Here is an 18,449-nt window from a genome sequence, read left to right on the forward strand (position 1 = left end):
CTTCCTGTGTCACATGCCGAGACGGGCTGTGGGCGTGTTTGTGTTGTTTACTAACAAGACTATCATGGCGGCGGCGGAGCTCAAGTCTAGTTTCTCCACCTGGAGATATTCTCACTATTTCACTTTTGTCGAGCACAAAGAAAAGAACGTTTTAGTTCAATGTAAGTTGTGTCCTGGCGGGTCAAAGATCCTATCTACTGCCCAAACCAGTCATTCAAATCTCTTAAAACATCTGCAAAAACAACATGCTGGGACGAAGCTAGTAGCTAAAACCGGCACAGACCCAGACTCATCCAACGCCACTCCACCTCCACCTAAGCAACAGCGGCTGGATTTTAACCAAGGGACTGCTAGCCAGGGAAAAGTCGATAAAGCCATTGCACGGTATGTTGTAGAACACATGCAGGCTATTGCTACAGTGGAGTCACCCGCTTTCAGGGAGCTAGTTAGCATGATAGCATGTCCGGGCGGCACACGGCATATGGGACGGAAAACTTTTTCCAACTACCTGGAGAAAGAACATACAAAAATGGAAAGCCAGCTAATATCGATGCAATCCAGATTGCATATAATGCATGTCAAGTTGATCAACAGATTGTATTATTCTCCAATGCAATAACAGTACTGAAAGGAAGGCTATAAGGGCATTAATGGGAGCCCTTTTTTAAGTAACTAAAACGTTACTTTTCACAGTAACGCATTACTTTTTTGTTGTGTCATCGGTAAAGTAACTGAGTTACTTTTGAAATGAAGTAACTAGTAATGGTAACTAGTTACTGGTTTTCAGTAACTAGCACAACACTGCTGAAGACATACATATTGTATTTAATGTAATGTAAGACAAATATAACAGCATATGCAAAACTTTAATTGTAAGTGAGTTCACTAACTAAAGTTCTTAAATGTGTTGCTGCTCTGTACTTCTCTGCTACATTTCAGGAAGACGGTGTCAATTTGCTCCACTTTCTTGTGTAATAGTCAGAGGCAGTTACTAGTAGCCTACTGAATTTCAATTTAGGGGTAAAGGTGTAATCCAAATATTTAAGTTAAAAAAGTCAGTTTACTGTGCAACTTGACTTAAAGTAAATACAATTACCTAAACTGTTCAAATAGACTTATATGTTAACACATAAGAATAAATAATCTTATAATATAATTTGGAATAATTTAACAATTTTAAGAGGTTGTGCTCTGATTTATATAGGCCTACTTAAAGTTTAATTTCCCAATAATATTCTTTGTATGACGTAACATTTTGAATGCAGGACTTTAAACGAGTATTTTGTGGTACTGCTACTTGTACTTACTGTAATTAAATAACTAATCTGCTACACACAGAAACAATGAATGTTAAGGTAAAGAAGCAGTATAAGAAAACGTGTATTAAATGTCCTGATGGTAACAGCACTGTCTTTCCTCTCTCTGGGCTCGTCTGTTTGCCCTGTTCCAGCCATCCAGCCCACAGAGCAGAGCCGTCCGAGGCCTCGCAGGACCTGGAAGGTTAATATTTGAAGGAAGGATGGCCCATAAATATGAGCAAAGGGACTTTTAATTAAATAAGCACTTCTTAAATATTCTCCTGGGCCTGCTGCTTTTGTTTAAAGATGATTGATTGACTACTATCTCTCCAGGCAGGACCATTAGTTTTGCCACTCCCCGCCATACTCCATCCCTCCCCATCTTCACTCTATTTTTCCAGCTCTGCCAACATCTCTCCTCCCTTTCTCTCTCAATTACCCTCTTTTTCCTCCCTCCTTTTTTCTCATTCATCCCACCTCCTGCCTCCCTTTTTTCCCCTATGTTCTCCATGCTTCTGCTGTCACCTCCCCTTCCTTTTCTCTTTCCATCAGTCCACGTCCCTGAGCCTCTCTCAGGAGGGCCATATTTCTCCAAACTCATGACAAGGTAATGAGGCCATGCTAAATCCTACCACGCCCTGGAGCAACATCAGAAGGTGGAGGGGCAGGTCGGCCCCTCACTGGACCCGGCTGCCTCCACGTGTGTTTCAGCCACACTCAGAGGCGTCTGTCACCGCCTGTACTCTAAATAAAACGTTCTGATCTGCAGAACTTCACAAAGCAAAGACAAACAAAAAGAAGAATTCAACCATGCTTCTCATCTCTTTCTATTTGTCTTTATCTCCTTCAGCTCTTTCGCTCCCTCCCTTCCCTCCTTCCTCTGGAGCTGTGCTGTAGCAGCAGTCTGCCATGCTCTGCTGACTTCTAGCTGGAAGATGGGGATCGACGGGGGAGCTCAGTCTAGCTGTGGGCAGCTGAGCTGTGGACAACACACACACACACACACACACACACACACACACACACACACACACACACACACACACACACAGGAACACACACGCAAAGGAACAGGTAGAAGCTGGATGTGAGGCCCAGGTATGAAAGGAATTGTGTGTGGGCATTTGCCATGCTGCGATGTTTGCTGTCCGACGATAACAAATATTGATGCTGGTGGGAGGAAATACAGTTCATCAAAAAAGACTGTATTATTGTTCCATAATTATTTACTATCTTTAACAAAGAGTCCATCAAGATGTCATGCGTTCAGTCTTTTTGTCGCCTTGAATTCAAATAGTGGCTTGCTTTGGCCTTCTCTGCATAATAATACAACATCATTATAATAAGAAAATAAAAATACAATAATTAGCATTACAAGCAGACATCCATTGTGCTCAAATAGAAACTGTACATTGTGGTGAAATTAATTAGGATGAAATACAATATTTTCTGATGCATTCATGAAGAAAAGCATACAGAACAGTGGAGAAAAACATTGTTTTGAGATGTTTTGCATTGCACATACAAATACAATTCACTAAATTAGAGCAAGCAATTCAATGTGATGAAGAATTCAAAAGGCAGGAAGTTAGAAATCTTCAGATCTGGCTTCACGTAGCAGCCTCCAAACTGGCTTGCGATCATTAGCAAGTATTGATCATGTGCACCGAACAACATGTTTACCAAACACTTTAATGACACTCCTGAAAACTGAAATGCAAACAGAGAGATTGACATGGATTTGTTGGTGTGTGGGATGGAGTGACACTCCACAGAGAGGAGCAGAGCAGAGAGGTGATGGTGTGATAATGGAGGCGGTGGAGAGACAACACTCGCAGGGCGCACGGTAGGATACAGAGACGATGGTCGCCCTCCAAGTGTTGGACAGAGAAGCAGGTAAAGTAGGCTGCAGGTGGAAGGAAGAGGGAGGGATTGTGTGTGTGTGTGTGTGTGAGAGAGAGAGAGAGAGAGAGAGAGAGAGAGAGAGAGAGAGAGAGAGAGAGAGAGAGAGAGAGAGCGAGAGAGAGAGAGAGAGAGAGAGAGAGAGAGAGAGCTAGAGAGAGAGAGAGAGAGAGAGAGAGGAGAGAGAGAATGAGAGAGAGAGAGAGAGAGAGAGAGAGAAGGGGGTAGGCAGGCATATTAAAAATGCAGCAGTGGGGAGCAGGCCGGGGATTCACAGTAATTAGATGACAAAACGGCGGCGGGCTGGAGATGAGAGAGAGGGGTCACACACAATGCCACTGCCGCCGGGTAATTTGTAAGTGTCAATCACCAGCCTGCCAGGGGAAAAGCAAGAGGGAGAGAGGGAGAGGGAGGGTGAGGAGCGGAGAGAGAGGGGGGCGGTGTGTAGAGGGAGGAGGAGGAGGGATAGAGATAGGGAGTGAGACAGAATATGAGGGCTGCAGGAGACAGCAGGGAAGGAGGTTTATAAAAAAAATGTAAAAAGAGAAAGTCAGAGGAAGCGAAAATTGAAGATAGATAGAACAGCGTGAGAGCCGAGGAGACAAAGAGAAGAAGTGACATGCATTTTTTTTATATTTAAGATTTGAAGAAGAAGAAAAGAAGAAGAGGGAGAGTCTTGAAACCTGTCAGTTCTGTCATTACAGACTAAATTCAAACATGCGCTCTTTCAACAGCAGTATCACACCGTGCATATCAATCTCAGCTGCACATTATTTTCAACAATGTTTGATTATTTTACACACTGATACTCCACACACACGGCCAAACCAAGTATGCACATTTGGAAAGGGTCAGTTCACCTAAATTACACAAAAATAATTACATTTTTGCTAGATGGTGAAATACCTGGCAGGTAGATGTTTTTTTTTTTTCAGTATTCAAGATTTCTGAATCTGGCCCAAAACAATGGAGATCATTTGATACAATTTGTGATGTTCACATCATTGAAATGAACATTTAACAACAACATGTTTTTCAGTCCCACTTAGTTGTAACAATCCCCCCTTCAACAACCTATACTGTATATAGGGACTATTTTTTTGGGTTGAAAGTAGTTCCAGGCCCAGGATTCTTTCTTTTGCTTTTTTGGAATATGTAATAACAATGTCGCAACTTTGACCAGCAACTCAATACCTTGCTGCTATACTGTATTGGAGTAGAAGCAAAAAATCACAAAGATAGATTTTGAGAAAAATTGGGTACATTAAATGATCCTGTTTAATGTTTTAATGAATGAAGAGCCGGTGGAAGGAAAGGCCAGGAAATAGGAAAGAGTGACTTGCATTAAGAGTCCTGTAGCCCACCATTCAAAACAACACCACTGCAGTTACTTTGTTCATCCAGCAGTGTTCCGAGAGACCAGGAAGGCCCTCCCTTCATTAATAAACTGTCAAGTCTGAAATTAATTGCAAACTTCCAAATTCAGGTGCAACGGTGTGGACACGTTCAAATCACTGAGGCACAAAAGGACCAGGATCAGCAGTGTATGTAAATATTCATCATGTTATAGGGTAATTGTATGGCTTTTGCCATGCGGTTTGACAGACAGGTGAATGTGCGTGTGTGTGTGTGGTGTGTGTGTGTGTGTGTGTGTGTGTGTGTGTGTGTGTGTGTGTGTGTGTGTGTGTGTGTGTGTGTGTGTGTGTGCCTGTGCGTGTGCCTGTGCGTGTCTGAGAGAGAGCTCTTTCAGCCTTTTCAGAGCGGGCACAATGGCGGTATTTGTTGGCATTATTCCAGCGAACCAGTGTGTGAGGAGCCAACACAATGGGCAAGCAGCACAGCAGTCTGTTAGGGTGCACGGCCAACACATGCACGGGACACTGTACACACACATGTACGCACGCTGAGATAACCCAAGGTAAAAGCATGTGGCAGAAAATGTACATAATCTGCCTTTACACATGCATGTATTGTGTCAGCAAGTCAAGGCAATGACATGACATAACACCACTGACATTTAATGGATTCCTCAAGGGTATTCTGTCCTGCATGACCACTGGTTTCTATAACTGAAGCATTGCAGAAGAATACACACAGAGCAAGCTAACACACTACATGCAAGGTCGAAATAAAGTACGAGAAAACATGAACAAATCTTCCAGCGATAGTTCTCAGTCGACAACAATAAACATGAACACAAAAGAATAATATAACATAGAAAAGAATTACAGCTCATAATTAATGTTTGTTCCAATTGATTTGCATTATACGCGCGAACACACGTGCTAACAAAAAAAGAAAGCCAGAAAACGTTTCCAACTCAACAGGTTTGAAAGTTTTTTAACTGTAAATTGAAGGTGTATTAATTAAATATGCATAATTAAAAGGCAATTAAAATCTTTGCAGTTTAAATGGAAAGAAAGGAAAATTCATGAAATATAAGTGAGACAAAGATAGACTAGTAACCTCTGTCTCTGTCTTATTAAAGGGAATGTGGAGCACTGTAACACACATGCACGCAAAACACCTCCGGAAGTGTCTTAATTGGGAAATGATTAAACTCCTCTCTCCTTCTCTGTTTATTCTTTAATCGACAATTAGCAGCTTAAAGTCCACAGCACAGTAACTGTTACTTCTCCTTCATTTAGCTCTTACACCTGTTCTTCATGTACTACCCTTTGAATATACTGTATTAGGGATGTAGAGAAATAAACAGCCAGGATTTTTGGACATATTAAGGTCATGGTACCACCAGCACACCCCTCAACACTCTCACAACATTTTGACAAGGATTCAAAACGATGTGTGTCATTTTTCCTTGTTTTCAGTGTCCTGCGTGGTAGCTACGTCTACAACTAATGTGACAATGACTTACTTAATTAATTGATTTAACGGTTAGTCTAGAAAATGACAGAACATGAACAACAAGTTCCTGGAGTCTACAGTGAGGAGAAGGTATTCAGATCCTTTACTTAAAAGCTATACCATACTGTAAAAGTCTTGCAGCAAATATGTTACAAAAGCACAAGTATGTACATATAATCAGCTAAAATGACTTTAAATATCATAGGAAAGTCCTATATGCAACCGAATTGGCAACCAATATCTGGTGTATTTATCATGTTATCAGATTATAATTGCCAGTGCATGTCTACATTTAATTTGAATGCATGCTGTTAGGGATTGAAATCTTAAAAAATGTATCATAATTAAATGAGCTCATATATGTTTTGTATGTACAATATTTATTTGTTAAGCAACTAGTAAGTACAGATGTCAGTTAATGTAGTGGAATGGAAAAATGAAAATGGCTATTTTCCTCTGAAATGTTGTCTAAAGTTGACATATTTAGTTAGGCATGCATTTGCTCCACTCAAGGTACATAAATAACATAACATGTACACTTACTGCAGTTTATAGCCCATGATGAAATGGAGCAGGGAGAAGAAACTCATATTTTACGTGACCCTTGTTCAAAATGTACTCAGCGCTGTCAGGTACTCAACACATTTCTACAGTGACGTAAAAACAAACAAAAACAATCAGAGTCAAGGACAAGGACCTCAAATTGAAATACAGTGCAGGATCAGAGTAAGTGTTCTTCGTTAAATTCCATCAAATTGTTTTGTTTTTTATCCAAACAAAAGTCTATGTTGTGTAAATTGTCATTTACATTATTTCAACTATTACTTGGCTAATGCATGTCACCAACTATTCAGGAAATAGTGCAAACTGTATGATTTACAATAGATCATTCTAACAGACCATATTGTTAGAAAGAAAAAAAAGGTATATGGAACAAACACTAATAAAACAAGATCTCATTTACTGTGTGGCCATCAGGGTTAGGGTTATAGTTCCAGTACTAACTACTGCTAGATCTCACATCACATTGACCTGCACACACAAGTCATTCCCTTCCAGTATTTTGTGCTAGAGACAAATATCTCAAAATGTGGTCAAATATTTTATAATAACTCAGTGAATAAACACCATTTTTAACAATTTTCTTAAAGAAGAAGAAGGGCAAGCCGACCTGCTCTAAAGGCTCCTTTTGGGGCAGGAATGGCAAAGATGACAGCCTCTGAAGACATAGGGAACATACATCCCTGAAAGTTAATGTAGAGTCTCTGAGTTAAACAGCTGTGTCACACCTTCTGTATTCACAATGGCCAGAGCAGGCTAACACAGCTTAGAGGTACCTTTCCAAAGAAAAACTGAACTACAGTCATTTCAGAAAACAATTAATCTAAGACGCACCTCGCAGGCAGCTGTGCAGAGTGTCTCGCCTTTTGTGCATGAGTGTTTATGCGTGTTTGCCTGTGTGTGTGTGTGTGTGTGTGTGTGTGTGTAACCTGACAGCCTGCCACACAATGGGGGTCCAAGTGAGTGTGAACTCTATTCCTTCCCACAGCTGCCATTAACAGACGGAATGAACAGCCTCTTGCTAATAAAGTGAATAAATAAATAACGCTTAAAAGGCCATGTTTACCTCCTCAGTCTCTGTCTATTAGTGATACTTAAAAAAAAGCTGGAAGATCTTTTGGGTTCAGATGTGTGTGTGAATTACTGTTTGTCAGTTCATACATTTACAAACTTCTGTTGTCACTCTGAGGGTTTCATGTCAGATTATGGAGGTGACCATTAAACTCAATGCCACAGGTTAATGCTGGTGTTTTTTATTATGATGTGGCTTCTGGATATTTGTCCACCACTGTACATGCAGCTGTGCAAGTCCTTAAAGGGACAGTACAACCAAATTACAAATACAACTCATCACTAATATTCATCACTGAGAATCCTCAATCAACCATATAGTTGAATATGTTTGTGATGTGTTACAGTGAGGTCAATAAGGACACTGAGATTGTGTATATATTTCTGGGAATATTAGGTTTCAGAGACCCCACAAGTCTACATCGTTCAATAAAAACCTACCCAATTTTGAGGCTGATTCAAGTTACATTATGGCCACAAAAAAGCAAACATATGATTTAGGATTTCAGAATATTCTTCAATTGAAACAGAAATGTACTTTATGTTGTGGGAAATACAAAGCTAACACGTGTTCCAAAGTAATCTAAATGTAAGGTCCAACTCCTTACTTTTTAGAGCTTTTAAATCTCTCAACTGCGTGTACAATTTCCTTGATTAAGCATATCAAGACTCATTTCCGAGGAAGATTCCTTATAAGATGGAAGTTAAAGTGGCGATCTGCTAATTACAGGAAAAGAAGACGAAGCTAGTTGTTTTTGTATTCAGTGTTAGGTTGAGTTCATAAGCAGTTGATGGTTTCTAGAGGAATTTCATACTTTATTTAAATAAAATCTGCAGGAATTAAAATGAACACCTCATTAAAAAAATTCAATTATGTAAAATTCAATTCATCAAAACCTTTTAAGGAATGTATATGCCAGCTTTTTTACTCCTGACCTCAGTGGTTCTTAATTCTTGCCATAGCCCTGCTTCCAAAAGGTTTATTTGTCAAATTAGACTGCAAAAAAAAAAAAAAAATGGTGTTACTTTGAACACTTTTATTGAATCATTAATACTTCTTTAGTTATACGTTCCTCCAACTGAAATTGTGCTTTTAAATTCTTCTAATGCCATTGGCCAATGCTTTGAGAAACAAAAATGCTATTCAATTCAGCTTCATGAATTCACAGAACTCACAAAGAAGGACATCTTAAAACCCTGGCAAAAAACAAACAAAATATCTGCTTGGTTTGAGACGGCTAACATTTAAGTGTGGAGAAATGTGTCTTTTTGTATATTTTGGCAAACTGACCCTTATGGAATGCTTTTGGAAGGAAATCATTTGGCGTTTGTGGTGTTCAAGGTGCTGATCCAGCTCCAAGGAGGAATGATGGAAGAGGAGGATCAGCGAGAAAGTGTTTAGCTGGTGGTTGAAAGACTATAGTGCGTAGCAGAGAGTGAATGGAGATAGAGACAGAGGATGGAGGGAGGTGGTGATGGGGAAAGGGGGGGGGGGGCAACAAGATGGAGAGAGACTGCCTGCACATACTGTCAAGGCAGTTAATATAAGGTGTGGAGATAAGGCCCACAGACAAACATTGACCAAATCAGGCATTTCAGCAGCGCAGCCCGAACTGTCAGTCAGCCTGAGAGACAGACCAACAATCAGCACTTTACCTCTGATAAGGGCTCTACTGAGCGCGTGCAGGAAATAGCCAATCTGCAGCCAGCCTGGCAAGGAGGGTGATGGCGGGGTGCGGAGGGGGGAGGGCGGTGCGATGATGGAGAGTGAAAGGGTTAGAGGAGGGAGGGAATGTGGAGAGACAACAAGTGAGGGAAAGTGGCCTATAAATTTAGAGAGAAATGTGGACCAAGAGTTCACTGGAAGGGATAATACCCAGGAGGAAAGATGGAGAGAAAAGGAAGGAAAACAGGGTGATATGATATCCACACACCCCCGAGAAAGAGAAACTGTAGGGAATACAGGTGATGGGGATATAAAACGAGAGATGTGATATCGGCTCCTAAAATAGTGTCTTTCCCCAGTTTTTTGTCACCTGGGAACAGCTTGCGCACCGAGAGTGTGAGAACTTGGTTTAGACCAACACCTTACATTAATGATTTGCCAACAGCTTTGACTAGCTCATTATTCAACGTGCTGTTCGCCTCGCACACAATAGCATCATTTCATCGTCTCTATTGATTAATGGTGCATATAGTGTGTACATGCGCGTGCACAGATTCACCACATTCATCCACATGAGTGTGTGTGGTGTGTCTGAGTGAAGGATAACACTCCCTTTTTAATGGAGGAGTCTGCACTAGCCATGAAATTCCCTCATAACAAAATAAACACATCCAAAACGCTGGAGTGGATGCCTTTGGAAAATGCACAGTAGTGGAAGGCCACGTTGGTTAGCTCAGATCCACACTGGCCCCTTCAGGAACGACCAGGAACTACAGTCTGCGAGTTTGTAAATAAATTCCCAGCCGTTTACCTTTGTCAAACACATTTAGGTTCCTCCAAGCAAAACAGGGGAGAGCACCAACAGCTGGCCAGTATTTATTTTCAGAAGTGCAGTCAGAGGGGTGTCTGGGCTTCCTTGATCATGAACTAAGCTGCCATTACCATGACCACTGATAACAGTAGGAATCGTAAACAAGCTAATCACCGAGGGCCCTATTTGTATTCTCATTTGTGTTTGCATGCACTGATGTGCAGGGGGGGGGGGAGGAGGCCAACACCACGAAAAACAGGCGTGGGTGGCGGGGGGAGACTGAGATGGAGGGTGGGGTGTGAGGGAAAGGGTTAAGTTCCCTCCCTGGTTGCATGCTGCTTTCTCTTGCTCTGTCAAGCCCCATTAAACCTGCTACACCACAGCAATAAGGTGCCATCAATTACAGGCACGCTGCCATCAATGCAGAGCGCAGAGCAGAGCCAGGAACACATAAACCGGACAAACGGCCACATAAAAGACCCGCAGCTGAAGCCCTGCAGCCTGCCACCTCCACAGCATCCACCCTCTCCCTCTGCATCACCTGTGAGGTAAACTCTCCATCTGTGTGTGAACGAAAGGATGCTTTGTTTCAAATACACACAAAATGCATTCATTTCAGACCCACTTTCATTCATAATAGCAAGGAGAGAGGTTGGAGAAAAGATGTGGGTGCAACTGTGGGACAAAAGTGATTGCAGTGTGCTTCTACTGCCCCCATGTGACGGAGCAGAAAACTATTCAGAACCATAGAGGCAGCACATTTCAAACTGAAAAATATTAAATATATCAACCCCTCTTCACATTCATGACCATCACAGTTAGAGCAAGATCAATAGCGGAGAGCATTCTTGAAAGTAATTCTTACAAATGTGTCTTGTCTCAGAATAGCTGATTCCCTCAAGGCTCTGACTGTATTTTCAACCATTCAGGAAGAGAAAGACAGAACAGCTGTACTCATTCAGAGTCAGAAAGAAAGAAGAAAGGCAGACAAGCACTACACTCTGAGATCTGCAGGTAAGTGTTTCCGACTAGCCATGAGAGAAAGAAGCCCGCCTTTCTGTGCCTTTTGCTGTTGCAGTGTCTTTATCGATCGATGAGTGTATCAAGATTCTCTGTGCAAGTCACCAACAAATTGAAAAGGAAGATTTCAGTATTTAAAAAACTGAAAAGCAAGAAGAAATACAAGATTACAAAGGCAATGGAAGAAGGGAAAAATTAATACAATCCTTGAAAATAAAACAACAATGGTCATAAATACTGGATTTTTCAATGTGAAGTGTTAAAAATGAGCATAAGAGTGCAGGAAACCAACTTGAGATATTAGATGAATAAGAGTTCAATTTTGATTGATGAGTAACTCATTAAAAGTATGCAAGAGATTGGTCATATCAGGGAAGAATATTGTTATTGGATTTATTCAAGATAAGTCATTTTATAAAAAAGTTGCACATTGAATACAGACATTTCCATTTTGTGTAGAAAAAGTGAAATATTTCTTAGTTTTTCTGTCATACTCGTAAAAGTTAAACGCAACAAAAGGCTTTCCTCACTTACAGTAACATCTGCCAGAACAACAAATGAAGAGACATCCGGACTACCTTACATGATGTTTGAAATGTAAAGGATTGATTTACCCAGAATACAAAAAAAACATTAGTGATACCTACTTCCTTCAATTAGCTCCTGAACTTGCCTTGGAACAATGATAATATTTTTTTGTTTTTCTCAGTATCAAAGTCATCCAGAGATAGTTTTCTTTATGTCCATTACTACACTCGAAATAGCAACTGCAAATAAATAATTCAGCGTACTTTTAACTGTGCCAATTAGCCAAAATGTTAACAACTATAGGCTGAAATACTGTGAATACGTTACATTTTAATACTGTTATCTGCACTAACAAAAATAAATTCAACTCGTACTGATGAAAAGAAAAAAAGGATCCAATGTTTTTTGTAATTTGGGAGAAACAACCCTTTAAAAACACATCACTCAGTTTTACATAGAGATAAGTTAGATGTAAAGAAAACTACATATTTACAAACGGTGTCATGTTGACCTGGGGCTCATGTGGAGTTTATCTGAGAGGAGGAGCTGCTGCTGCCGGAGCTCTTGGTCTTCGGCCCCCTGGTGGCGCTGGGCTGCCGCTGCACCCGCTGGCTGGAGGCCTCTCTGCTCCTCTCACTGTGGCCCGCTGCTGCCTTACTGCGCACTGCTGAGAAGAGGAGGAAACACAGCAAGTTAAAGGGCAGACCATAGACTGGGGCAGACAGACGTTTAGTTGGGATGATTGTAGCTACACATGCTCCGAGAACATGACAAATGGAGTAGGGCGATGACATGGAAAAGATACAAACACATTACACATACAGAAAATGACATTTTTTACAGACACAATTTCTTAACTTCTTTTAAATACAGTTTATAGCACTGCACATCAACACTGCACACTTGACTAAAGCTGGGAGAAGAGGCTATAGGCTTTTGGCAACAACAGCTGTGATCATTCAGGTTGTCTCAAGAGATGTAGGCAAGGCCATGTTACATTTAAATAGGGAGACCAAGAACATTATTTCCCTTACAAATAAGGTTAAATAAATAATAAAACACACCCTTGCTCAACTCTACCACACCTATACTTAAAAATACTTAGTCAATTCATGAACCCCTGCTGCATGTAAAGTGTCAAGATAAGATAAGATGTCATTTTTTTATCCCAATTTCTGAAATGTTTTCGTTGAAGCAGCAAGCGGTAAAACAATAATAATCATATTTAAATAGGAGATTGGGAAAGCATTGCTGGAGAAACTTTACATTCTAGCCACTAAAACTCCAATTAACAATATATTGTGCAGTGGAAATGTCCACATGAAATGACCCACTGTAAATTACTATGCACGCACGCCGCGCGCGCACACACACACACACACACACACACACACACACACACACACACACACACACACACACACACACACACCACACACACACACACACACACACACACACACACACACCACACACACACACACACACACACACACACACACACACACACACACACACACACACACACACACACACACACACACACACACACACACACACACACAACACACACACACACACACACACACACACACACACAACACACACACACACACACACACACACACACACACACACACACACACACACACACACACACACACACACACACACACACACACACACCATGAAATGAGGAAAGCAGAGCATGTTATTTTGATGCTGGTCCATGGAGTGAGGAAACGTGCAGAACACTAATGACAGTAATATAGGCAGGCAAGCGGACAGATGGGGGTGTGGACAGAGTGCAGCAGAGGGGACCTTGAGAGTGAGGAGGGTTAGCGTCTTGGGGGCCGTAGACCACAATCTTAGTGCTGACCCTTGTGGCTCTGGGGCCAGACGCTGAGGGGGGGGCTGCAGGACGCTTAGGGCTCTTTCCAGAGACCAAAGAGTCCTCTTCTTCAGTGAACAACAGGCACAGGAAAAGCAGAATTCAAAAGTGATAGAAAATAAACCAGAGAGTTCCGTGACTGACATGCACACAGTGAAGATTTCTTTTTGAAGACTATCTACTTTATATCCTCGTTCTTCAGTTCACCTTTAAGTGACTGAAGAGGAGGTTTAGTGAGTGAGGGGGATTAGGTGATGCAGAGTGCAGGAATGAGCCTCTACTACAGTGTGAACAGTACATAAGGCAGTGGTTCTCAAACTTTTTCTGTCATCCCCACCTGTCCCTCATCGCTACAATAGAATGGTAGGCCAAGCTTAAAATGGTCAAATGTATCGTTCTATAACAGGGGTCTCCAACCTTTTTTAGGATGAGAGCTACTTTCAAAAAATAAAACAAGTCGTGAGCTACTTTTACTCCTCTTTTTTTATGTGTGTTGCTGTGTATATAATTAGCACATTTTAACATTATTATATGCTTACCTTAACCTTTGTGTGCTGTTTGGGTCTGTGGGACCCGTTTACTAAAGTAAAATGTATTCAATTTAATTATTTTAACCTGCTTTATTTGGGGGTGGACCTCACATCCTCTAGGGGGGTCTGGGGGCATGCAGCCCCGGGAAGATTCTCTCTCTCTCCTATCTCTAGATAGAGAGGATACGGAGAGAGAGAGAGAGAGAGAGAGAGTAGAGAGAGAGGATTTAGAGAGAGAGAGATCTCAGCGAGAGGAGGAGAAGAGAGAGAGCGACTCTCGATCGAGAGAAAGAGCCGCGATCTCGCTCTCTCTATCCTACGATCTCTCTCTCTCTCTCTCGCTCTCTCTCTCTCTCTCTCTCTCTCTCTCTCTCTCTCTCTCTCTCTCTCTCTCTCTCTCATCACTGCAGTGCATACCAATGTAATGCCTACCTAATAATTTCAATAATGGCTTCATTCAATTTTGGTTGACTTGTGAAGCAGGAATTACAACTCCTAAATCACACTATATACTTATCTTAACAATAATTAACCTTATGAAGAGTTTACACTCTCACAAAATGATAGTTGTGGTGTTTAATGTCAGCAATCAGTTCTTTGTTGGTGTGTTCCGTTAACTGTTTTGAACCCTCTTCATTATTATACTTTATTTTCCTGCAGATATGCAGCTGAATTACGCTGCCATGGCTGACTGTGACACCTGAATAGAAGGTAATCAATGTTATTGCTATATATTATATTCTATGCCTTAAATATGATATCAAATATGCTGTGAAAAAGGCCCCCGCTCCAGTGTGTATGTGCATGTACAGATCTTGCTCACCCTCATGTTGGTTGCAGCTCATTCAGTGGAGATAACTGACATCTGCACACCTTGTGTGATGAGCCCTTAAACTAGGCTTTCCATATAAATATAGTAGTGATTGTGTGTGTTGCAGACATTCACCTCTGGCTTCGGTTGGTGCCGTGGTGATGCTGGTGGTGTGGGGCGCCGTTGAAGACTCCCCGATGCCGCAGCTCTCAGCGACCCTCTGACCTGCCAACATCGCCTTCAGAGTCTGGAAGACCGCTTGAGGAGCCACGTTCATCTTTAACAGGTCCACTATGATCCTGGGGTGGGGGAGGAAGATGTGAAGTCAGAGTTCCTGTTTATGAGTCCATATGCACTACAGTCACGTTTCTGCTGATTATATTCAGTGGCGGAAGAAGTATTCAGACGCTTTACTTGAGTAAAAGTACCAATTGATTATTGTCAAAATACATCATTACAAGTAAAAGTCCTGCATTCATATTCTAGCTTACAAAGTATTAAAGGTACTTAAAGTGTAACAAGTCAAAGTAATCTTTGTGCAGAAAAATGCCCTTTATGTGTGTAAATAATTATATTTATAAATGTGACATTTCTAGATAGTATTGTTGCATCAAAGTAGGATTGTATTGCTCATTGGTCACTTGCAACATTCCCTTGCATTATTTTATTTCTTTGTTTCTTTTTGCACCATTTTTGTTATTGTTTTATGTCTAATATATATGTATGTTGCATTGTTGAAGGAGCCTGGGACTTCAGGTATTAATTCCATACTGTTCCAACTGTGCATATGACAATAACAACTTTGAATCTTTAAAAAACAGTATACATCAATTGTTGTAGCCAAACAAAGTTTTGATTGAATTTTTGTAAAATATTTAAATCATCACAAAACTCTTTTGTGACTTAAAAAGTGAGTCCACTAGTTAAGAGATGCCATTTGTTAAAGGTATGTACAGCTGTTAAATAGATGTAGTGGAGTAGAATTACATGAATTCCTTGTAAATGTAGTGGAGTAGAAGTATATAGCATTAAATGGAAATACTCAGGTAACAAGTAACTCAACATTGTACTTAAGTACAGTACAAGTACTTAGTTACTTCCCCCTGTGACTGCACCTACTTGAAGACCTCCTGGTCCATGGTGACCCCCGCAGCCTGGGTCAGCTCGAACAGCTCCGCCTCCTCCGCGCTCAGGACCTTCTTCTTCTTGATGGCATATTTCTGCACGTTGCTGGTGACCAGCAGCGCGGGGGAGTCCGGGGCAGGGGGGGGCCGTCTGCTGAGACATCACTGAGGCAGGTGGATCTGAAAGACTGAAGAGGATACAGATGGGGAAGTTATTAAAGACACTGGGTCTGTGCTGTATTGTTTCCAGTTGCCCGCCCTGAATGAACACATGGAGGACCTACTTTATTTCATACTCCTCTTCAAATAGTACACACGTAACAACAAACGACTATTGTAATACATTGAAACACCTACCGTTAAAATAACAGTTATTAGTTGACGGTAAGAGTAGAGTTCCGTTAGCTAAAAACTGTCCCTCTTGCTAGGGCTAGATCCAGGAGAGTCGCGTCAACAATACGTCATCAAAACAAGACAAACAGTAGGCTTGTTTGAGACATGGGCTGCTTCTCAGGTCGACTATTTTCATTTCCTCGGTCCTCGGTCTCACCAGAAGTTGATTTGCCTGCGCCATCTTGAGTACCGTCCCATGGCTCTTATTTCTGCCCGAGGATCGAGGAGCGAGGAGCGATAATGGAGGAGCGATAACCGAGGAACCACCAGACCATCCTCCGATGAAATCCTCAGATACTCGCCCCGCCCCCTTACTGTGTATCGCTCACTGATTGGACGATGCAGCGCATGATGCTTCTTGACATGAGAGCAGTTTCCCAGCGGAGTGAAGAAAATACATGAACCTCACGGGACTCACTCCTCAGTTTATACCGTGTTTTGTTTCAATTAATGTATCATTTAGTTACAAATATGTGATATATCTGAACAACAAAGTGGTCAAAAATCATTTTATTAATTTATTGGAAACATTTTCATGATCGCTTTTTTCGTTTTACATTTTCTTTATTGTCATTTCCATTCAGTCATTAAGTGCTATTTAAAATGTTAATTTGCTACATATCCACACAAACAAACAAAGTGTGCAGTCCAATGAATGTTAATCTAACTGGGTTTTGATAGATAATATATCTCTTTTTCTTCTCTCAATTATTGTATTTCTATTGTGCACTCTAATCGTATTAATCAAACTATTGTTCGTTTATACATTTTAAGAATGACGTTTATGTTTACTTTTTGAGAATAAGTTCTTATTTTATTTATTGGGGTCTACAACAGATGATACAAATGTTTGTGTCAGTAAATGTGTGTCGGGGGTGTTTGTGAAAACAACGGGGACAGAGCTACTAGGCTTGTTTGAGACAAGCGAGACCTGCGCAGACCTGCGCAATTTCGATCAACGTCTTGCTCGTGCGTTGCATGATGGTTAGTCATTTTGTCCGACTTGCTCTGGAGGCTCGCCTTCATGAGACGTTGAAATCTCGCGGACAAAGACGCCCGCAGCCTTGAGAGCGAGGCGCGGCGAGGCGCCCCAGGACGAGCACCCGCGACCCCACCCCCCCACGGCGCGAGCAGCCCCAGGAGAGGCGACGAGCCGCGGCTAGAGGGCGAGGAGAGCGCGGCGCGGCGCGGCGAGGCCGGCGAGGCGCGGCGAGGCGCGCGAGGCGCGCGCGATAGGCGGCGCAGAGTTCCTTCTCCACGGGCTGCGGAAGCTAAATGCTTGATGGGAAACGACTCGCTGGTATCTCGAGCTGAGCGCTCATTGGTGGTTTTTTCCACGTGCTGCTGATGAAACTCTCCAATTGGCTGGGCAAAATGTTGTTGTTGTTTTGTGTCAGTTTTACGTCACCACTTCCATTCACATTTTTCATCATTGTTCCACAATATTTATCATCATTAAATTAATATCCATATATTTTATACTATACTTGCACTACTTACCGTTTTCATACTTTATATATCTTAGCATATTCATACACACTGTTCATACTGCTCACAGGCTGCTGTGTATATCTAGTGTATTCATACCCCTCACTGTTTATTCATCATTCAATTCATTCTATATTTTATTCTGTAGATTGTGTACATTACTTTTCACTTTACTGCTTGTTGCACCTGGTTATCAGCTAAACTGCATTTCGTTGTCTCACCTGTAATATGTGCAATAACAATAAAGTTGAATCTAATCTGGAGCAGGAACAAATGTATTTACTTAGTACATATCTGACATTAACGATTAAACACATGTGTGCATTCTTTATAAATGCAAACCGAGTCAAGCCGACTCCGGAGGTGGCGGTATGCACCTTAAAGTTGTTTGCAATCTGCCAAAAAACCGAGAGAAGAAGAAGAAGACGAAGCCGACTCCGAGCTGTCCGACTTCAGGCGAGCTTTTTGAGACCTCCCCCGGCTGCGATCG

At 41.5% G+C, this 18,449-nt stretch overlaps 1 protein-coding gene across 6 annotated transcripts; it reads right to left on the reverse strand.

Moving 5' to 3' along the window:
• Positions 1-11,562: 11,562 nt before the first annotated feature.
• On the reverse strand, positions 11,563-16,737 carry mzt2b (mitotic spindle organizing protein 2B). 6 transcript variants are annotated; one of them, XM_034238762.1, is made up of 5 exons: positions 16,436-16,737; positions 16,074-16,266; positions 15,090-15,253; positions 13,544-13,678; positions 11,563-12,386 (listed from the first exon to the last, which is right to left on the reverse strand). In XM_034238762.1, exons 2-5 carry the CDS (start codon positions 16,091-16,093, stop codon positions 12,241-12,243), a joined length of 465 nt encoding a protein of 154 aa, XP_034094653.1. In that variant the 5' UTR covers positions 16,094-16,266; positions 16,436-16,737; the 3' UTR covers positions 11,563-12,240. The 6 variants fall into 6 exon arrangements, with proteins under 6 accessions (XP_034094653.1, XP_034094652.1, XP_034094651.1 ...); XM_034238761.1 differs by having other exon boundaries at positions 11,563-12,389; XM_034238760.1 differs by having other exon boundaries at positions 13,544-13,681.
• Between the last annotated feature and the right edge of the window lie 1,712 nt (positions 16,738-18,449).

This window comes from Gymnodraco acuticeps, unplaced genomic scaffold, assembly GCF_902827175.1.
Source record: "Gymnodraco acuticeps unplaced genomic scaffold, fGymAcu1.1, whole genome shotgun sequence".
In the NCBI taxonomy this organism is placed as follows: domain Eukaryota; kingdom Metazoa; phylum Chordata; class Actinopteri; order Perciformes; family Bathydraconidae; genus Gymnodraco; species Gymnodraco acuticeps.